This window comes from Callospermophilus lateralis, chromosome 11 (assembly GCF_048772815.1).
Source record: "Callospermophilus lateralis isolate mCalLat2 chromosome 11, mCalLat2.hap1, whole genome shotgun sequence".
Taxonomy (NCBI): Eukaryota; Metazoa; Chordata; class Mammalia; order Rodentia; family Sciuridae; genus Callospermophilus; species Callospermophilus lateralis.
Window position 1 is genome coordinate 36,625,010 of NC_135315.1, and position 23,131 is coordinate 36,648,140.

At 41.2% G+C, this 23,131-nt stretch overlaps 1 protein-coding gene across 1 annotated transcript; it reads right to left on the reverse strand.

Annotated features, from left to right (window-relative positions):
• Positions 1-2,045: 2,045 nt before the first annotated feature.
• LOC143410416 (protein Wfdc21-like) lies at positions 2,046-5,296 on the reverse strand. The gene is made up of 2 exons (XM_076871278.1): positions 5,200-5,296; positions 2,046-2,140 (listed from the first exon to the last, which is right to left on the reverse strand). The coding sequence occupies exons 1-2, from the start codon at positions 5,294-5,296 to the stop codon at positions 2,046-2,048; spliced, it is 192 nt and encodes a 63-aa protein (XP_076727393.1).
• Between the last annotated feature and the right edge of the window lie 17,835 nt (positions 5,297-23,131).

Below are 23,131 nucleotides of genomic sequence, written 5' to 3' on the forward strand. Positions count from 1 at the left end.
GAGGAAACTGAAACACAAAAATGTCAGGATATTTGCTTAAGGCCACACAGCTGCGTGTGTCACTTGGCTTGAAATTCAGAGTAGATGGTCCTAATTACTGTGTTATAATGCCTATCCCTAAGAGTTTGACACGGGATAAAAGTGTAGGCCCCAACTCCTATCTTATGTAATTATGTAATTAATCTTATGCAAATTACTAAATTTACCCAAACTCATTTCTTACATATGAAATGGTCATGATAAGCATAGTCAAAAGATAGTTGTAAGAATAACTTAGAAGTTGGGCATAGTAGCATATGCTTGTAAACCTAGCAGCTCAGGAGGCTGAGGCAGGAGGATCTCGAATAGAAAACCAGCCTTAGCAATGGTAAGGTGCTAAGCAACTCAGTGAGATCCTGTCTCTAAATAAAATACAAAATAGGGCTGGGGATGTGGCTCAGTGGTTGAGTGCCCCTTAGTTCAATCCCCGGCATTTCCCCCCTCCCCCCAAAAAGAATAACTTAGATAATGCTTGTGAAGAATTTAACATATTCCTTGTCGCATTGAAAATATTCAACAAATGTCATGTATCTTCCTCCACACCTTCCTCATCTTCACTGTCACCTCTCACCAAATAACTCAAGTAGTGTGGATGCTTTTAAAGTGATTATTTATTGAAACAAACACCTCCTCTTCCCTTCCCCCATACTACTTGTAGTCTCCATCCACAGGTCCCGATTTTCATTTCTCTTTCCAGTCAAGAAGCTCCAGAAAGTCCCATCACTGCAGGCAGAAAGTACAGGAAGAGATGAGCAGTTATTAGAGAAGATGGCCCTTAAGATAACTCTTTGAGAAATGGACAAAAAATTTATATGTGAGACCTACTGTTTTGGGGACCTGGATCCACAGAATATAATTCTGAAAATCCATAGCAGCTTCAAGTGGCCAGCAAGGTCTTGAGCATTCCAAGGATTGCGGGTGGATTGGACAAGTAATATGTTTTGAAGACAAATGGTTTGTTTTAAAAATGTATACTGATTCTATTGTGTTTAGTACAACTTAATTTAGATCAAAACTGAATCATGGTGGCTTTTTACTATGCTTTCTTTAATTAATAGCTACTGAAAATAAAGAAACTACCACATGTGTCCCCTGAAATATCTTTTATAGGAGAGGGATGCTTATAGGTCAACAAGGCAATAACTATCAAATGGTCAATAATTATACTTGGTCAATAATTATGCTTCTTAAAATTTACCCCAAGAGAATTAATATGGGCATGTTTAATTCACTATTCATTATAGTCATATTAATATTATAAAAATAAGAGCTATCTTATTTTTATAATATTAATTATAATATTACTATTATTAATATATTAATAATTATAATATTAGTAATTATTAATATAATTAAGTACATCATATATGATGGGCTTAATGCCAGTAGAGATGATGGGATGGAAGACTCACTTTTAATACTAAAATTTTTCACTAGTGATTTTTAAGTCAAATAATTGAGAAATTGAAATAGGCATAAGATTCTCATTTTAAAATACATATTATATATTTATGTTTAAAATATGCACCATCATGTTAAGCAGACATTTTGGGGGGTTGTGGGATTATGGGTTATTTTTTTTTTAAGAGAGAGAGAGAGAGAATTTTTTTTTTTAATATTTACTTTTTAGTTTTCGGCGGACACAACATCTTTGTTTGTATGTGGTGCTGAGGATCGAACCCGGGCTGCACGCATGCCAGGCGAGCACGCTACTGCCTGAGCCACATCCCCAGCCCAATGGGTTATTTTTATCTTCTTTTATTTTTCTAAAAAAAAAAAATAGCCTGATTTTTTCCCCCCAGGATATACTGGGTAAGGAAATTATTTTAAAAGTTTGGAAATCACTATCTTGTGATGGGATACAACTTTTATTGGGAGTGAAGAGGGAGAGGCTACTAGAAGACAGGCTTCTGTTGCACCCAATTTTGGAAAGTCTAAAAGGGAGCCATGTGTACAACCTGCTTGGGTAGGGCAAGTTTGGGGAAGCAGGATGTTTTTACCTGTATTTAGTCAGAAGCACAATCATGTCCACACCCGGTGCTGACACAATGCTCCCCTGGTCCACAGTCCCAGTCACCTCTGCAGAGCTCAGCACAGGCCCCTAAGTTAGAACAGACCAGCTGAAAACCACTGTGCCTGAGGTTCACGCACTGGGGATGACAGTCCAGGATTAAGGAAGAAGTTCCACTTCTTTCTTTCAATTTAGTATTATAATTTATAAATGATTACTGGCAGACTAATACTCATTAACGTATTGTATATTTCAGTTAAATAACCTCAATAAAGTAAAGCCTAACTTAGAGATGGGGAGAGAGTGTTTGTGTTTGTGGAGGATAAGTGCAAAGAGGTCCCCTGAATGTCCTCACTTCCCTACACTGCAAGGAAGGGGAGACTCACATTTACTGACTATCTTCAAGGGTCCCCTGCAGTCACCTTGTGCGATGAGTCTAACTATCCCCATTTTATAGTTTTTTGCAGCTGGGGTTCACAGATGTGACTTGCCTGCTAATAGATACAGAAGTGGGATTCACCCCTGACCTGCCTGGTCCCTTGGCCTTCTGCTGGCCCACATGGTGAAATTGACCTGACATGAAGAGCACATCTCTAAATGTCAAGGAGTCACTCTTGACCTGAGTGGAGAGTCCCCAAGTTCCCAGAGTCCCAAGATTGGTTTTTGGAACCAATGAAGTAGGACTAAAGATCTGGTTAAGATCTCACAGGGGCTTCTAGCAAAGTACCATGCAGTGCTGTAGATGAATGTATGCTGTGCCTAGATTGGCTACTTAGCTGTTTTCAGGAATTGCTCTACCTGATTCTATCTCTGGACTTCTCTTGGCCTTTGTTTCCTCCTCTGTAAAATGGGGCCCTTAGATCTAGCAGGAAAAAATAAAGCTCGTTCTCCATTGTGAACTCCAATCAATGGAGATGGCTCTTTGGTACTATGCTGAGCAGGCTCAGATGCCATATCCATGTTCAGAGAGAAGAGAGTGCCATGATTGACTAGCAGTATCTGAGGGATGTAACAAGGGCCCTGAGGGATGTCTATGATGTACTTTACAGGAATTAGTGTGATCCCTCCATGTTCTCAGTAGCTGTTGTTGATTTGTTGTGAGGACATCAAAGATCCCTTGTCCCCCCTGATGGCAGTTTAGTCACTCATAAGTACTTACTGTTGATTTCTTATTATATATCAAGCATAGAGGAAGTTATTCAGGAAATATAGAGATGTAAGACAAGCAGCTCGGAATCTAACAGTTGAGATAAGACTTACATTCCAAGTACTAAAAATAAAATAGCAGGACTGGTTGTGGCTCAGTGGTAGAGCACTAGCCTAGCACATGTGAGGCACTGGGTTGGATCCCCAGCACCATGTAAAATAGATAGATAGATAGATAGATAGATAGATAGATAGATAGATAGGTAAAACAAAGGTAGTGTGCCCGTCTACAATTAAAATTTTTTTTAATGTTAAAAAAAAAACCCAACAATATTTCACAAGTGTCCCAAGAGAGGTAGATCCAGAGGACTCAGGGGGCTCAGAGGAAGTAAGTTGTTATTTCCATTAGAGTAATTGTAAAAGGTGAATCTTGAAGAGCAAGGATATTTTGAAGGCAGAATTAATGGGAGGAGGCAGGTGGAGCATTGTGAGAAAAGAATTACTAGCAAGAATTCACAATGGGAAAATGCAACCGGGTTGGAGTGAGAGGGAGGTCAGTGCCCTGCATAGTGTCCAAAAGTTAAGGAGGAACTTGCACAACCTTGCGATCCAGTGCAGCTTTCAATCTTGAACCCTAGGCACCTCATCGGTCTCACTCCCCACCCTGGAATAAGAGGAATCCAGGAGGAATGGCAAATGGAAGTCTGCATAAGTATTATGAGCAGCTGGAAGCTAAGCAGGAAACGGAAGCAGGGGAAGAAAAAAAAAGGCAGATGTCCAGGACCTGTGGACTTGGGATTTCATTTGATAGGCCAAAAGAGGCTATTCACTCAGGAAGATCATTCTGGTGTGGGAGCATAGGATGGAGCAGGATTTAACACCCATGCAACCTGCAAAAGGAAAACTCTAGAGTCAGGGAAAGGTGTTAGAAGCTGTTGAGGTGGAGCAATCAGGCCAGAAACAGTGGGGCAGCGAGAGTTGAAGGAGCAGGTGAAGAAACAGTTTCAAAGAATGGACCAAAATAGGATGGGGTAGGAGGAAAAGAGCAAAGAAGAGAGAGGAGTAAATCGAATCCTCTAATATTTAGGGAGAAGAATAAGATACAGTGAAAGATAATCCAGGAGAGAAGAAAGCTTGAGAACTAAAGGAGGGCAAACAATATTAGATGCTGTGGAGGTTGAAGACTTTGCAACTGAGAAGTCAGGGGATTTGTCATGGGACCACGGGGAGAAGCTTCAGGAGAATAATGGGGGCAGGAATCCACAGCCTGGATTCCTGCCCCCATTATTCTCCTGAAGCCATTATTCTCTTCAAGCTGTTAGGAACCAAGTTACAGAGAATTAAGAATACTCCTTTGTGGGGCTGGGGATGTGGCTCAAGCGGTAGTGCGCTCGCCTGGCATGTGTGCGGCCTGGGTTCGATCCTCAGCACCACATACAAACAAAGATGTTGTGTCTGCCGATAACTAAAAAATAAATATTAAAATTCTCTCTCTCTCTCTCTCTCTCTCTCTCTCTCTCTCTCTCTCTCTCTCTCCCTCTCTCCCTCTCTCTTTAAAAAAAAATACTCCTCCTTTGACAATGGTGGTGGTAAAGGGAGAAGAAGTCGTGATGGTTCCACGTTTAGCATCCTAAAGCAAATATTTTCTCCAGATAATTCAAGAAAGAAGCTAGTGAAGAGGGAGATGGAGGATGGCTGATGAGGGGACAGAAGGAGAAAAATAGAGAGTCCAGATGGCGGAATGAACCGGGAGAAAGAGAGAGAGAAAGCAGGGGCAGGAGAGAATTCCTGCTCAGGGAAGATGCGCGGTGGCTACCAAAGTGTGTGTGTGTGTGTGTGTGTGTGTGTATGTGTGTGTTGGGGCGGGGGGGTCCTTTCAATGTCTCTTTAAGGAGACTCTTTCCTCCTTCTCCCCCTTCCTCCTGCACACACTGGTACCTGAAATTCTACTTTCTAGAGTTTTCATTTGAAGAAGAATAGGGCCGCTTTCTGGCTGGACTCACCCAAAAGTTGCAATGGTCTCACCGCAGCCTGAAGCTCCTGTAACTCAAGGCTGAGGAAGATGAGTGCCACAAGAAGAAGGAAGCCTCCCAACTTCATGTTGCTGTTGGAAGTCTTAGGTGCACATGTGGCAGGGCTCAAGAGTAGCTGAGATTTATACCCTTCCACCCACTGAGCTGGCATGCAACCAGGGCCTATGGACTGTGGAAGCCTAAGCCTTGCCCAGAAACTGGTGTTGCAGGAGACCACCCCATACCTGACCCAGGAAACACCATGTTATTTAAGCAAGCTTCTGTGCCAAGGGAACACCCTCCTCTACCCAACAAATAGGACTCCTAAACTGGGAAAGCTAGGGTGGGGTGGGTGGGGTGGGAAGATGGGCACCAACCTTCATTATGTGCTTTCATTCAATTTTTCATCTTCAACATTAATATTAAATGTCTGCTGTGGGCCAGGTATGTACTACGTGTGTGGAGTATGTCCAGAGAAATTCCAATCTAGGAGCTGGGTACCAGGTAGCAAGGGTGCCACCTGCTCTTTGCACGTCTCCCCTCCCTGATCCCAACTTTCACCTCTATAATTGAGAGCATGGGGAGCTATCAGAGATGCTTCCCTATCCCTTCTGGTGACACAGTGGGCTACCTTATTCTCCCTCTGCCTTCGTCTGATGCTTTCTGCTGCTGGGCACCTGGCAGGTACAATGGGCTTTGCCTGAATATATGTCATTTTCTTGAGATAGAGTTCCACTTCACCTTGTTTAGAAAGTAGGGTGTTTCATGTTTGAGACCCCAGATTTCCTATATACATGTTACTCTCCTAGGGTGCCTCTCATCCTGCAGGCCTGGAGTGGGAGGTGGGATGGGGTGTAGAAACCAACCAGCTTAGGAGTGAGATTTCATTTCCTCCTTCTTGCAGAAACTTCTGATCTAGATGAGTGATTTTCTAAAATACTCTTTCCTTCCCCAGTGATTCTGGGGGGGGGGAGGGCATGTACAACTTTGGCCACGAATTGTGTCTCACAAGATATATTAATGTAAGATAAAGAAGATGTTTGGGCTGGTTAGAGGTAGCAGGATCAGTTTGCAGCCTCTTTATAGGTTCCTGGGGAAATGGTTGACTTCAGTTTAGAAAGTAGGGTATTTGAGTTTCACTGGGTTCCTAATTCTCGGACTACAGGAAAAGACCCTCCCTATTATAGTTCATTTGTCACAGTTCCTGAAATGCTGCCAGCTGTGGTCCTTTGGGTAAACAATCCTCATAAATTGCTAGTATTTGAGAGAGTTAAGAGGTACAGTTATAGACCATGCATAAAGCAGTTTGCAAACTGTCTTTACTCAATTCTGCCTAGCTTAAAACTGAGGTTAGTTAGTATTTAATTTTTCTAACAGGACTAAAGCCTGATAAATACCTTTAGAGACCCTAAACACTGATAAGTTATGATGATATCTCCATATATAATCCAGATTTTTTTTAATATATATTTTTTGGTTAAACACAATACCTTTATTTTGTTTATTTATTTATTTTTATGTGATATTGAGGATCAAACCCAGGGCCTCGCACTTGCCAGGCAAGCACTCTACCACTGAGCCATAACCCCAGTCCTGTAATCCAGATTTTCTAAAAATACTAAAACTTGAAATAGAAATATTTTTTGAAATGTCACATTATGTTGAAATTAAGCTAATTTTTTTGGGGGGTGTCTCCATGTGATTTCAATTTGAGGGTCCTAAGCATGTGCTTATTTGGCCCTGTGGGTTTCTTAGAACCGAGTGGGACCTTCAGAGCCTTGGCAATGGCTCCCAGCTTGCCTGCTTACCTCCTCTCTTGCTGCCCACACACTCCCCACTGTTCCTGGAATGGTTGCTGCACCTTGCCTAGTACATCACGTTTTACTAACACAGCCAGGCTGTTCTTTGAACTTGAATTTCCTTTTTCCCTTTCTTCTCTGTATGTCCAAATTATTTTTATTCTATCAATTTTTAGCCCCAAATGTAATGTCTGAAACTTTTATCAACTCTAACACCTGGGAGAGTAACTTTCTCTTGGCATTTGTCATAGTTCTTATCATGAATATTAGACTTAATTACTATTATTATTATTATTATTATTATTATTTTACATTTCTCTTCCTTGAGAATCTTGATGGCTGAATGGGGTCTTATTTATCTTTTGTCTTTAGTGCTCAGTGATGGGAATATATTAATCTCAGTAATTATTAAATGAACACATGTTAGAAGAAGAGAAAGAAATGAAGGGGGATTTTGGTTAAATACTGGGGTCCACAGAACAATGGTAGAATGGGTGGGATTTGGGGATCAAGAGAGACGATGGGTCTGCATAGGTGCCATAAGTTGTCAAAGTGGAAGTTTCAGAAAGACACAACTGGCAGGAAAGACAGCTTTGGAGATGAACACGCTTCCATCTGAATCCTGCCCTGAGGTCACTCGCAGGATATGTGATTGCAGACAAGTATTAATATCAGGGAATGAAAAACTGCATTCATTTTTTCAAAAATACTCTTGATGTCTTACTGTGTGCCACAACCTGTGCTAAATGCTCGGGATGTGGTGGGAGCAGGACAAGCACACACTTGCTCTCATGGAGCTTCTACTCTGAGGAAGAAGATAGAGTAAACATACATTCTTCAGAAACCATGTTGGTATAAAAGACAGAGACTATTGTTCGCATAAATTTGAAGTGCAAAGCAAATCCCAAGACTACCAAGAGAAATCCCAATTGTATTTGCACAAATGACTGGGCTTTCCACCTACCCTAGAAAGAATCAGCAACCCCCAAACAGTTCCCCAGTTGTTGATGCATGATTGTCCTACCTGGATTTAATTGTACTGCAGCTATTTTATGCTGCCAGTTAAGTAAACAGTTAACTGTGGTTAAATAGACATTTCTTGGTCTATAGCACCTCAAGATTTTTTTTTCTCTTGTATCAACTAAGAAGCCTAACAAGACCCATGCCTGAATAAAAGCCCATCCCAGATGTGAGCCAAGGGTGTAACAATCCATTAATGCTCACTTTATTCTAGGTTAAACTCTTCACAGATGTTCTTGTGTTTTTTACTCCCAACAAGATAGTTAGGTGGTTTGCCAGGTAAGACTCCAAATGCCAAAAAGGAGAACTTAGCATGAAGATGCAAGGGGGATATTTCTGCTTTACTTTCACATCTATTTAGTCTTTCACTCTCTGCTGAGCTTCTTTCTCTTTCTCAAGCCATTCGGTGGGAGGAAAGTGATCCTCAGAATGAGGAAGGAGAGAATTTGGTTGGCCCAGTTTGAGCTAGGCATCTCCTCTACTGTTCATACAAAACTGCTGAGAGCTCTATGTATATTTTGTTGGTGGGGAGCATTCAGGGAGCCACTGTAATTAGAACCATATTCTAAATGTTTTTCAGTACAGACAGGCATCCCTACCATTATTGACATTTTACAGTTGAAGAAACTAAGTCACAGAGAGATTTGGTAACATGCTCAAAATAATAGTTAAGTGGCAGAACCAATAGTACACATTATTTATTGTCAGACTAGGTCCAAATTCTTAGAAAATAATTTTTGACTCTTCTCTGGAGTCAAACATTGAGGTCATAGAATTTTGCTCCATCTAGCATTAGTTCCCAATAATGATCAAGATTTCATTAGAAGAGGAAAACCACTTTGAGTTAAGCTAATTGCTATAGAGGATTTTGAGTACTCAATCAGATCAAAGGTAGATGATGTCATCCACCAAAAACTGTAACTATGGTTTTATGAGAGCAGAACATGGTCCTATTTTCTGGCTGTGCATAAAGGACATGGGGTATGAAAATAAGACTGATGCAAAATAGCATAGTGGTTAGGATTCAGGGCTCTGGAGAGGGAAGATCTGGTGTGCACTGGGTTCTACCACTTGCTAGCTGTGTGACCTCAGGAAAACTAATTTCCTTTTCGGATTCTCACTTCACTCATCTGTAAGCTTGGATCATAGTCCCTACCTTGTTGCTGGGCAGGCTGAATGGAAATTAAAATACACATTCATGTTTTTGGCACAGAGTTCTAAAAACTGGCAGATACTATTGTGAATTATTTTTATAAAAGGGAATGTGTGTGTTTCTATTCCCTGGTGTAGGACACATAGCTTATATAAAAGTGTACCAGATCATTAAGGAAATCCTACAAAATAAATAAAGAGGAATCAGAACCTGTACGTTATTTTGTTCTCCTGAATACTCAAACAGAGCCATGAAGGGACCCCAGGGCTTAAGCTAGTATTAGTGTCAGCTCAACAATTGTTGTGGGTTAATGGATGTCCATATGGAGATCAAGAAGCTCAGCAAGTAATCATCAATTTCTGACAAAATAGTCATTAGCCAAGGTAGAGTCAATAAAGTCACAATCAGTCTTCTATAAACTTTCCACAAGGTGACAAAGAGCATGGTAATTGTCTAGGGAGACTCTCCCTACCCAAAGGGCTCCTGCTTCCAGTGAGAACTTTCACGGGGTGAGGGCGTTGTTGCCACAATGACTGGCAAGTACTTGGCTGTTCCACTTTCCACTCCCCTGCCCCCTACGCTCTGAAACTAGAGCATGAGACCAAGGCTGAAGTTGCTGGCACAGACTTCAGGATAAGATCTGGACACCATGAGAATGACAGGCATGTCTTCCAGCCTACACCTCTTTATCTTTTACCAGACCTAGATAGTGTAGCAGTTAAAAACCCGAGGTCAGAAGCCAATTTACCTGGACTCAGATCCTGATTCCAACTTAGCAGACACCTGAGTGATTGAAGACAAGTTATTTTACACCAATATCATGTTACTAGGTGAAGTCCCCGTTGATGATAATGTGGTTGGGCAGAGACAAGGTAAGATCAATACTCTTCCTCCCCCTGAGCTGGACCAGCATGTGCAACCTGGGTCAAGACACAAGCATTTGGAAATCAATCACAAATAGATAGCTGACCTTTCTGTATTGCATAGAAATTTGTTTAGCATTGAGTAATGAGGATCTTTTCAAACAAGCTCTCTGAATTGAGGAAAATGGCTTCTTCTGCCTTATCATCAATACTCCTAAAGAATGGAGATCATTTTGGAGGAAAGAAATGGGTGAGGAGAAAGGAAACTGGCCTACTTTGGACACTTCTATGCACCACATTTTTTTCCCCTTGCAGTCACTATGGCATGTGACAGTTCTAGCAGATGTGATATACCCACATCTAGCGTGAAGCCTTTGACTCCCTCCTCTCCAAGATCTTCCTTTTGTTGCTGGATGAAGCCCATATGCAAATTCTCTTGGAAATCACATGTTGGAGTTGGTGAAGACCCTAAGTTGAAAGTAAACAGAGTTCCTGAATTACCACTTGGATGAAAGCTGCATGCTCATTAGTATGCCAATTTTGGATTACTGGGGAGGAAAAAAACTTCCACTGAGTTAAAACAATAAATCAGAGTTTATTTGTTGTAGCAGCTGAATAATGCAATGTGAATTCTAATTATCAAATCACTTTCAAGAAACCAGTTTGACTTCTTCCTTTTATCTGCCACCACCATCAATCATCACCACTGTCACCACCACTCACTCTCCTCTGTGCTCCTAAAGAGAGTTATTTTTACACCAACTTTTGAGGATTCCTAGTTTCTTTTGGGGGTACTTTTGGGGATTCCTAGTTTCTTGGAGTCACTATTAATTTTTTCTGAGTAATGGTAGTGGCACAGATGGTAAGGAATACTACATTGTTATTACATCTAAGTAGTGCCAACCCATACTGTAATGCAGATACAATTTCATTCCTATGTTAGTCAGATTTCCATCACTGTGACAAAACATAAAGAGGAAAGGTTTATTTCGGATCAGTTTCAGATCCTAGTCATTGGCTCCATTACTTTTGGGCCTGTGGCAAGGCGGTACCTCATGGTTGGAGCATGTAGTGGAGGAAATGGCTCACCTTATGACAGCAGGGAGGCAAAAAAGAAAGAAGGAGTGTGTGTGGTAGCCCCCAATATTCCCTCAAGGGCATGCCCTCAATATTACTTCCTGCAGCTAGGCCTCACCTTTTAAAAGTTCCACCTCCCAACAATGCCAAAGGCTGGTGACCAAGCATTTAGCATGTGGGGCTTTGAGTAGGGAGTTGGGGGGAACTCTCTTCCAAACCATAGCACTGCCTATAGTCTGGTGAGGCCCAAAGACTTTGGTGTTACATCATTATGCATTTTGTTGAAACAGAAGAGGAAATATTTTTGACCACTGGAATTTCAATATGCAACTGAGTGAATGAAGCTCAATGAAGAGGAGAAGGGTAGGGTTGAGAAATGTTTTGCAGTTTGACCAGTCTGAAATGAGTACAGATTTCTAGGCCACCAATGTCCATTGCACAAATGTGCCAGTCAGAAGGCAGTTGTTCTCCCATTGAGCATCTTGTGTCTTTAGACTGTAGGAACTTTGCCTGCCTCTGTCAGATGAGATGCTATTCTCATAGCTCAACTCACAGGTCCCCTGTGTGTCTACTACAGTTTCGGAAGGACTGAAGCCACATAGGGGCTGTTTAATAAACTCAAGCCAACATTTCACACTCTTAGTCTCCCCAAAGTTAACCAAGATCCTATAATGAGTCACTAACTGGGCTTCAGGAGACCCTCCAGTGTCAATTTTTAAGCCCTTGATCCTCTAGAGCTTCCTACTTCAGATGAATGGCGAGTGCAGCTTCTTTCAAAGGGGTTAACTGGATTCAAATCTCCAGTTAAACACACACCTTCAATTTTTATTTTTGGTGTTAGCATAGTGTAGAAAAAAGAGGGGGTTTTGGAGGCACTAAGCCCTGGATTTAATGGCAGGTGCTACTATAGCCTGGTGATGTGACCTCGGTGATCTTTCTAGGTTTTTTCATTAAGAATTAGAGTCTCATAATATTCAACTCATGAGGCTGCAATAATAAAAGGAAATAATGTAGGGAAAATATCTAGCACCCCATAATATATCAAATAAAATACTCTCCTTCTCATCTGCATGTATTTCTTATCTTCAGTTAGGTGTTAAGATCCTAAAGATAAGAGGGTAATCTTTAAAACCTCTGTGGAACACTGAATAACATAATTAGAATCACAATTTTATTGTCACTACCTTAGGCATCATTCTCCAGACCAGAGGACCCATAAGGCTCTCAGCTACTCTACCAAATCCCAAAGTCATCTGTGTTGGGTGTGATAGCTCTGGGGATTCTAGTATGAAGTGACGTTCAGGCTCTGTGAGTATCATTAGCCAAGTTTCAATGTGTGCAGCAGACAGAGAAACTTGGTTGGAGTGTTGCAGTGGGGTGAAGGTGGGGGTTGGAGCCAATCACAGGGAAAGGGAGATATACTCTCTGAGGAGGGAGAGGGTGGTAGAAGGGTGAGAAAATGGACCAAAAAGTTCAGATGGACAACTGTGTATGGAATGTCAATGGTAGAGAGAGTGGTTGTTGGATTGAAACATGGATTCAAGGTATGATGATTACAGTGACCCAGGAGCAAGACAGATGTCATAAAACAATATATAGAGAGAATAACTGGAGTGAAATGTTTGAGTAAATAAGATGGGGTATTATCCAGGATATAAGTGGAGACGTTGGACTTAAATAGGAGTAGGGATAGTTTTTTTTCTTTTTTCTGTTATCACAGAGGGCAAAGCAGAGCAAACAGGTACAAATATCGGGGAATAAAAAGGGAGGGGACTTTTGCCAAGTTGTGCCTATTTTCTCAGTGAAGAACATAGTGTGATAGCTGGTGAAAACTGATAGTATATCCTGGAGTGAGAGGAGATGAGATGGAGATTTGAAGAGGGAGAAGTGTGAAATAGTCATCTTGAATCATGGGAAATAAAATGTAATAGAGATTTACAGGCTGCATTGATGTGAGATTTATAGGCTGCATTGATGCCTCTCTGGTCTGTGGTGGAGAAGGATGACCTACATGGAAGAGAGCCAACCTCCTCAGCAAGACTGTTCTAATCAGCCTTGAGGTATGAGTGAGTGTAGTCAACATAAACAGAACATCACAGTTGAGCCCAGCCTGTCAGTGACCCCCTGGCCAACCTACGGATTCATCAGAATTATGTTATGTATATATTTTAAAATATATTTTAGTTGTAGATAGACACTACACCTTTATTTTATTTATTTATTTTTATGTGGTGCTGAGGATCAAACCCAGGGCCTCACACTTGCTAGGCAAGCTCTCTGCCACTGAGCTACAACCCCAGCCCTGATTATTATTTTTAAGCCACTGAGTTTTGGTGTATCTTGTTGTACAATGCTGTTGTGAATATAATATCTGATAGAAGGAGTCAATATAATATCTGATATGAGGAGTCAGGATCTGGCTTGAGGCTGCCTCCAGTTCCTGGAGTCCCAGCGTGAGGAAATGCAACCTAACCTTGATATACCTAAGTTGAAAACCTAACTTAGAAATATATATGTGAGATTTAGATTTTTTTTTCAAAAAACTAAGAGCTCATAGGCTGTGTTCTAGTACAACTACTCAAGAACTCCAGGATTTATCGTAGGTTCAGTGAAACATTTTCGTGAATGCTATAAAGAGTTGAACAATTGTTACATGTATTTTAAATCATGAATGATGTTGTACAGAACACTTTGGCTGCAATCTTGGTAGCTGTTTATGTTGATTTGCTAAAAGAAGATACAGAATGCCATGTCAGATTTAAAATTCCCGAGGATGCTCAAGCAGTAATGAATGCAGATACTGAAATTAAAAAAAAAAAAAAAAAAAAAAAAAAAAAAAGAACATTGCTGGAAAGTCGAGGTCCTTTTTGGTGATCATGAACAGAGATATTGGCAGAAGATTTTGGTAGACAGGACAAATTTAATCATCCTCAGGAAAAGAAAAGAGCCACTGAGAAATTAATCAAAAGCTGAAAAGATCAGACTAGCAAAGACTCAACAGTAAGTTAACACGTTAGATTTTCTAAATATGATTGAAAACATTGATGTTCAACTCTTAATTTCACTGGATACTTAAGTGATTCTTAGAAAAATCCATTTATATTATGGTAGTACTACATAATGAATGTATTTCTAAAATCTACATTTAATTTTTAAAATACCTTTGTTCCTTAAGTTGTAAATAAGACTTTTTCTCTAGAGAGAAGTGCATATATACCACAATTTATTATTAAATACTTTATTTGTTGAAATTATATAAGTCAACCACAAGTGGTTTCATAAACATTTTGAACATTAAAAAAATAAAGAAGTATATTTGTGGGAAATAGCCGAGTGTCAGCCAATCACAGGCTACCTACTAATCAGATTATGTCTAACTAAGGCAAATGCACAGACACGTCCAATAATGCTGATTCCTGTGCCTCACTTCCCTTCTCTGTCTACAAATATTCCCATCTCACTTGCAGAGCGTAGTTCTATGAAGATCTGGTTCTGAGGGCTGCTGGATCTGTGAATCATTCCTTGCTCAGTTCAACTCTGTTGAATTAAATTTGTCTAAAGTTCTTTTTTGCAGGAGAAAAGAGAGGACAAGTGTTGTAACGGATAAGGAGGTCAAATATTTGTTGGAGGTGTAGTAGTAATGGAGTTGAACTAGCATCTTACTTAGAAATAATAGCTCAGGTTGAAAAATGCCACAGGAATAATTTTGTTCAGAAGAAGGATAATTTTAGAGGCAATCACCCCATAATCCACCTAATAATCACCAGAACGGAACCCTTAATCTCAAGTTATTTTAGATCCTTAGAAAGCAGCCAGAAAAAGCAGCTGACTTTGGAATAAAGAAGACATTTGGGAATGGTCATGGGAGGAGTCCAAGGTTCGTCATTATCCCAATGGATAAATCATCATAAAATGTCTGCTGCAGCCCACTGAGTGGGTGAACAGTTAACTGAATGCAGGCTGTGAACCAGCTTGAGAAAATAAAAGTGAAAAGAAATAATATTAAGAAATAAAGACAAAGGACACAAAAATGGAGATGCAGCGGGATCCAATGAGTGACCCAAGCTCTGATGGAGACTGGATCTAACAAAGGAACAAAAGCCCACACATTTATTATATAGGTGTGAGCATTAAAGGGTTTCAGTGTGAAAAACTTCCTGACGTAAGCAAGAAGTTGAGAAAAACAACTTGGCTGGGGCTTAGCAGTTTACACCCATCTCTTCTACCTTCGGGCAGCTGGTCTTTGAAATTAAGGCTTTTGAACTACTAAAGTCCATGACAAGCATGGAATTCTCCTACCAACAGGAGTCAACTTGCAAATGGGTGTTACCCTGGCACTCTTGCACCACAAGGTTCCCAGAAGCAGCATCACACTGCCCATGTTCAAAGCAATCTGCTCACAACACTAAAGCATGAAGATTATATTTACACTTTCCAGACAGTTCTGGTCTTTGCTGTCAAGCAGCTTTCTCCACTTGCCACTCTGACTTCAGTGGGCAAGGGGCAGGTGGAACCCCTCCTACGCCTGCAAAGGCCAGTGGGGACTCTTCCTCCTCTCCATAAGCAGCTATCTTCTACACACAATCTGAAGAGTGACCACACCTGGTAGTGCAGCATTTTTGTCTCTTGGGACAAGATCCATCTCCTGTGTTCATTTCATCACAAAGTCCCAGCGGATCCTGTAGGTAACCTTGGATAATTTCTGGGTCTTTGTCCAGTTGAAAAATAAAACAGTCTATTCAAACCTGGCTACTCTGTAGAAGAGTGGACCAGTTGCCAAGAGAGAGGTCTGAGTGCCCCATCTCTGAAGGACTGTGAGCATCTTCCCTTCTTAACACCCCAAGAGGACACATACCCATGACCAGAAACTGTAATATCCTGGAGAAAAAGCAGGTAGCATTATCACTAACTCCCTTATTTTTGTCTCTTTGGGACTAGATAGTTAAATCTCAGATCACAGAGCCAGCATCCCACCAATTCTGTGTGTTCTCAGGTGCCAATCAAAACGGAATCCTACAACCTACTGGTATTCTCTGCCTGAAAGAGAACCTAATACTATACCCAGAGCGGCTCAGATGGAGTCCCATGAATCAGAAGCATCAGCATCCTATAAAAGAAGTGCAGATTATTGGGTTCTTGGGCTACACTCCAGAAAAGAACTGAAAACCAGAGTCTGAGGATCAGAAGCCTAGATTTTAATTATCGGCACCTCTTCCCCAGTGATTCTTATGCATGCCTATGTTGGAGAACTGTTGTACAATCAGTCCCATCAAATTAGGGGCTGGAAAATGCAGGCTGGATATTATTATACTTGCAGATCAAGTAACATAGGTCTGGTAGGTGACAATTCTCTACTTGGTGCTTCATCTGTGGGAGAGACCTCCTTCATCTGTGGGAGTCCCTGACACACCCTCCCCAGCTCCCAAAATGCCTAAGCTTGGCCCATGAGCCAGAGATAATGTGAATGTGTGTTAGAAAACTTTATTTTTGTAGTCACATGTAGTCTTAATTCCTCTGATCCTAGTTTCCAGTCTACTTTGATGCATGTACCAGATTTGCAATGGCAACAACTGATCCTAGCCTGTCAGTCAAGAAAGTAAGGGATGTGAAGATTCTGTGGTGAAATAGCATCTGTCAGGTATAATGTTGGTAGAATGAATGAATGGACGTGGTGTGTGTGTGTGTGTGTGTGTGTGTGTGTGTGTGTGTGTGTGTTTAAGAGACAGAGAGAGGGAGAGAATTATAGAAATTTTTATGTAGCATGTCAAGGTTAGGTGGTTATTTTGGGGAGGAGATTATAGATAATTTACCTTTTTATTTGTGGTATTTTCGAGTTTTCTATAATGAGCATGTATTACTTATACAGCAAAATAAGAGAAGAGTTCTGTGTTCAACAAAGTGGGGACACACAGCTCTATGATGTGCTTTTCTGTTGAGATGCACTAGCACGAAAGCAGAGACTAGGGGCATTAGTGTCTTAAGCAAGGAAAGTTGGGGCTGAGCCAAGCACACTCTCCCTGTGTTGTGTGGGGTTTGGGGACTGGGAGAGGGTTTGTTGCTTTCACCTGTTTCCCTGGGCTGGAGAAAAGATGCAACCACATGCCTTCTTGACACACCATTCTCCAGGCCCGCCATCCCAGGTTCCTCAGCAGGGGTCCCACCAGTTGCTCACAGTAGAACAGATTCCGTGAGCATAAATAAGCCTCAAGGATGGGTCTCTAGAAGTGTGGATCATTTCTATGTGTTGGGAATCTTCAATCTCTTCTTTTCTGGTTATTTTGAACTTTATAATAAATTGGTGTAGACTATAGCTACCCACCACGGTATAGAACATTACAACTAATTCCTCCAATGTAACTGTACTTTGGTTCCCATTATCCAGACTCTCACCCAGACACCCTTGCTAGTTTCTGGTAACCACTATTCTACTCTCTCTTTCTATGAAATCAAACTTTTTTAGTTTCAACCAATGAGTGAGAACATTGGGTGTTTTGTCTTTCTATGCCTTATTTCACTTAACACAGGGCCCACCAGGTTCATCTGTGTTGTTACAAATAGCATTTCATTTATTTTATGACTGAGTAATATTCTTTTGTGTATATATAAGGCATTTCTTCCTCCATTCATTCATGGAAACCTTGGTTGATTCCATATCTTAGCTAATATGAATGGTGCTGCAATAAACGTGTCTAGGAATCCCATAGATATAATGACCTCATTTCTTCTGGATTTATAACCAATAGTGTGATCACGGATCATGTGGTATTCTATTTTCAGATTTTTGAGAAACCTCTTCTCATTTTTCATCATGGTCATACTAATTTACATTCCCACCAGCAGTTCCTGCCATGAGGGTTCCCCTTTCTCCACATCCTCATCAGCATTTGTTATTTTTGTCTTTTTGATAATTGTCATTCTGTATGGAGTGAGATCATGTCTCATCATGGTTTTGACTTGCATTTCCATGATAATTTGTTTTCTGGTTTCTAGATGCCCAGGAGCTGCCCCACTCACTGTATTACTGGCAGCCCCTGCTTCATGGGGAGGTACAGTCACCTTGAATAAAGGGGCAGGGATCAGCAGAGAGTTTCAGATTAGACTTGGCTGAATTAGGCATCAGTAGGTTTTACTGAGCAAGAAAGGGTTTTCAAAATTTCAGAAGCACAAGACTTGGAAAGCTGAGTCACTGCATAGAAAGGATGCAGGATATGAAGTGGGCTTCCTAGTTGATGAGAAAGAGGGAATAGTTTATTGGAAGCCAGTCAACCCAGTCATCTATGAATTGTCTAAGGCTTCTTTCCCTGCATCAGCAGCAGCAGCAGCAGCAGCAGCAGCATTGAGTAGTTGCAAAAGGGACCTCTGGTTACATAATTTACAATATTTCCTCTTTGGCCCTGTATTGTCCCTAAAGAAAAAGGGAGCAGTAATACTCCATGTCTCTGAATGCTCTCTTTCTGTTCCTGAAAACCTAGTCATGTTAAGGGAACAATGAGAGCAAGCCTGGGCTGGAAAGTCCAGATACATATTATCTTGAAGGACTCTGGCTTTCTCTTATGGACGCCAGGAACTAGGGGGAGTTAGTGTTATTTGTAGAAAGCTACTTTCTTTCATGTACCTCAAGGCAGTCGCTCCTTGGGAGGCTGGTCAGACAGCAAACTTAGCAAGCTGATGATATTGCTGCAGCCTACCATACAAAACTCCTCCGTGAGTGGAGATGGGTGTGGAGCTGAGAGCACTGTGGGAAGGATACCTATCACTCATCCAGCTGGCCACCACTGGACAGAACACAGTAAGGGAGAGGAGGCACTGCTTGGCAAAGCACCGTGAGGGACTGAGGTGCTATCTGTCAACCTGTTGCTGCTGAACTCTTCTTGGAGCAGTCTGTGATCTATGTAAGCATTTCCAAAATAAACTGTGTACCTCCCATGCAGTCTGCAGGTATTTCTTTTGGCCTATCAGCAATGTACCCCATTGCTTGGTCATGACTGGGCTGCATATGAGACAGACACTTTATAGAAAAAAATCCCCCAACTGTTGGAAAAAGCAAACAAGAGAATACAGAAAGAAAAAGAAATGGAGACAGACCTCAGTAAATCAGCAATGCTTTATTAAGCAGCAGAAGGATACATTTTCAAGAGGGTAAATGGCAACTGGCTACAATAAAGGTCTGAGTGTTATAGGGTTTAGAGGGGCTGAGTCCTACAAGGAAATATGTTGGAGGGAGACCTTGGGCAGTTGGGGGAATGGTTGTAGATAAGGAAAATTGCAACAAGTTCAGAGCCCATCTCTCCTTTTCTCCTTGGGGGTTGTTTTTCTCCATATCCTTCCTTCCAGACTCTGAAGGGGGACAATGAATAGGGACATCAGTATCATATCTGGATGCTTTCTGCAGAAAAGGGGTGAAGTAGGGGGACCTAATCCCCTTCAGAGATCCAGGAGAGAATACAGAGGGATGGGGTGTCTTATGCTCTTGTAGGATCCCTGTGGTTGAGGCTGAAGAGGAGTGTACGTGGAAGGAACCTTGTGGTCATCATAGGCGTCTTTTCTTTGTTGTGGTTTCAGGAACTCAGATTGTAAGCGCAGAAGGAAAATGGCTGGGAAGCAGTTTGAGCTAAATGGGTCACCTAACTAAGAAGCTGTATGAAACTAAGAATACAGGGAGGAAAGGTATTATTAAAAAGATGAATATTAAGGGGGATATAAGAGGGAGTTACCAGGAGATCCGTTGTTTTAGATCCCCCAGTGAGGACCACCAAGAATCAGCTGGTTCTCATCTCTGCTGTTCCAGGCAGTGCTGGAGCTATTGAACCTTGTCTCTTACCAATCCTGATTGGTTTACATAGAAACAACATTCTCCCTGAGGAAGAGGCAGAGTCCACCATGATTGGCGGTGAGGAGACCTAAGCCCCAACATTTTTGCAGTACAACAGATGCCAAAGAGTCCAATTGGTTTTGTAAAGTCAGTACTGAGTCAGCCACCTGCTGGATGTCTTCAAAACCTGTTATAACAATTTTCTTATAGTAGTGAATAGAGGTCCCTAATCCTGCTGCTCCTGTGCCAATTCCAACAGATATCTCTAGCCCTATGAATAAGGGAATACACTGAAGGACTCTCTTGTGTCTGGGGTGCACTTTTATCTGGATAGGCAAATTTTGGTTGTTAGGTAAAACATCAATTTGAGGAGTGAAAAAGACTAAGGTAGAGAGGCCAGTCCAATTTTTGGTAGGCAGGGGTAAATATGAGTCTTGCAAAGGAAAAAATGCCTCAGAATTTGGGGGACACCATAGCTGTGGGAAGTGTGTGTCTTAAGTTCCATTAAAAGAGCTCTTGTCTTTTCTTTTAAATGCTCATGTATGACTGTACTTTTGTTATAACTGTTTTTGTTAGGTGTTTAAGACGAAGCTGGTCATATTGACCTTGTTCCTACTGAGTTCCCACAGGGGGTTACTCTTGGGAACTTGAGAGCAGCTTCTTATCTCCTTTAGTGCCATCTTCCAGGATGGGTCAGGGTATCCTTGACCATGTGGTTTCCCTTGGAACCATCAGGGAGGTTGCCTTCTCCAACAATCCTCCTCATGTGCACTGGTCATCCTTCTGTTCTCCAGGGTCTCATTAATCTCCCTGATCAGGAGGTCTTGTGCCCCAGAGTCACAAAACCCTTAGAGAAGTCCCCTTGTTCCCCGGGTTCAAGCTGACCTCAGAGGGCAAGAGCCAAATGTTGCCTATTTTCTTTCTTGACCCCTTTATTTCTTAACTTTACTCTCCAAGTTTTGGTCTGAAATATCCAGCAAGTTGGTTTTACCAGTCTTAAAGTAAGAGTACTGGGTTTTACTTTAATGTCTACAACTTTAAAGTTATTTACTCCTTTTATTTAATTGGGGTCAGTAGTAGTGCTGAAAGGACAATGATGACAGCCCCAGGAATAGCTGCCCCCGGTCAGAAGCCCTCGTGGATGAAGCCATGGGGTCCTGCTTGGGGGAAGAGAAGGGGTTTATGGAGGAAGTCCAGCCAGCCAGAGGAGACCCATTGGTAAGAACGTGCTGGCCTCACTGGACTTTGCAGAGAGCAGGAAAAGGTGACTCTGGGCAGAAAGAAATGGACCCAAATAGAGTGTGGCTGTAAGAATGAGTCAAGAATGGTCAGCAGCCACCTGCCTGGACACACACTTGTGGTCTCTTTGTGCAAAGATGCCAGGTGCTTTTTTCTTTCTTTCTTTCTGGTAATTGGTTTAGAAAAAAATTCAGAACCATGTAGATAGTAGATATTCATTATTAGTTCATTTGGGACACAGCAGGTTTGCTGGAAAGTGTTTTGGCTTTGGAGGCAGAGACAAGCTTTGCAATTTTCCAACTGCCTGATGTGAAACAAGCACGTTTTCTCTCTAAGACCAAATTCCCATGCATCTTAAATAAGGATAATAATTATTTCAAAAAGGTGTTATGAAGATTAAAGGTAAAAGTATGAGATTTACAGATACTTACTCATCTGCTCTGGCGTGGATTCCCAGTATGAGTGGAAAGGTCATGCACTGGAGAGTGATAGCCAGAAGATGGCGCAATGGGGCAGGCTGCCATCTCTGCTTTGCTCCTGAGCCAATAGCCTGAGTTCTGCTGGAGGGAGTGGCTGGCACCAGTTCAGCCCAAATTGAGGGACATTGTTAGGTATGGTTAAAAAAATTCAGGGGGAAGCCATTGATTTGAACTAAGATCCTACGCTAAACCTAACAACCAAACCATTATGGAGTTTAGCTATAGTAGTTGAGCTTTAGTAAATTGCTGGAGACTCTAGAAACAAATTAACCAAGGAAGTTGTAATCAGTTATATTGTTTCTACATGGTGCTTCCTGCTTCCTATCAATGCTATCAGAGCACGGTTGGGGTTGGGGTTCTCTGAACCCACTTTAATTTGTGAATACTTTTGTTTTGTTCTATTTTGTTTATAAATGCTCAAGTAAACTTTATTAATCTAAGATTTTTCCTTTGGACACTACAGTGTTCTCCTGGTGTCAACATTTGCAGTGCAGACCAGGTGACTCTGGGAAGAGAGTAGAATGTAATCATAACAATGTAAACAAAAGGAAATAGCATTTGGCTTATTCCTCAGTTTCCTCATCAGAATAATGGGGTGATATGAATATCCATATCATAGAATGTCCTCAAGGTTAACAAAATAATGTTTTCAAAAAGATCTAGCACAAAGAAGTTGCTTGATATGTATTCTTTCATTCTTTTCTCAGTCTGGGGGTGCTAACTTATTGCAAAGGATTGTTGAAACATTCCCTAAAAATAAGTAAGTATTTCATGAATATAACTGAAGTTTTTTTTTTAAAGCATGTGTTTTAAAACTGTAAACTTATATAAAACTATTATTGTCATTAGTGAAAATTAAACTTTATTCAGCATTTGAGGGTTGAGCAAACTTTTGGCATGAAAAATATATCCTCATAAAAAGCATTTAGGCAGTTTATCTTTGGATGTAAAACAAACAAACATGCATGCTCGTGAAGCCAGAAACATTTCAAGGAATATTCCCTGAGGTAACAATCATGGATGCATGGAAATATTTTAGTTCTATGAGAATCTCTTGATACCTAAGTTATTAGAAAAGCTTAAATGTGCATTAGTTAAGAATGCACATAAAATCTTCCAGGATTTTTTTTTTTTTTTTTTTAGGGTAATGGGTATTGAACTCAGGAGCACTTGATCACTGAGCCATGTCCCCAGCCCCATTTTGTATTTTATTTAGAGACAAGGTCTCACTGAGTTGCTTAGTGCCTCACTTTTGCTGAGGCTGGCTTTGAACTTACAATCCTCCTGCCTTGGCCTCCTGAGTTGCTGGGATTATAGGTGTGTGCTACCGTGCCCAGCCTCTTGCAGGATTCTAATACTTGAAAATGTTGGGTAAGAGTCTCATGAACAGGAAGTGCAAGAGCAGAAGGAGAGACCTCAGGCATCTGGATATATTTCTGTCACATTTTTGCATGGTCACACAATTGTGAAAATCCAAACCC

What these genes read in the sequence shown, in the direction of transcription:
- LOC143410416 (XM_076871278.1), bottom strand. Translation starts at nt 5,296, where the DNA reads ATGAAGTTGGGAGGCTTCCTTCTTCTTGTGGCACTCATCTTCCTCAGC. An exon ending in GAGACCATTGCAACTTTTGG is followed by an intron (nt 2,141 to 5,199) that starts GTGAGTCCAGCC and finishes GTTCTAACTTAG; the next exon opens with GGGCCTGTGCTGAGCTCTGC.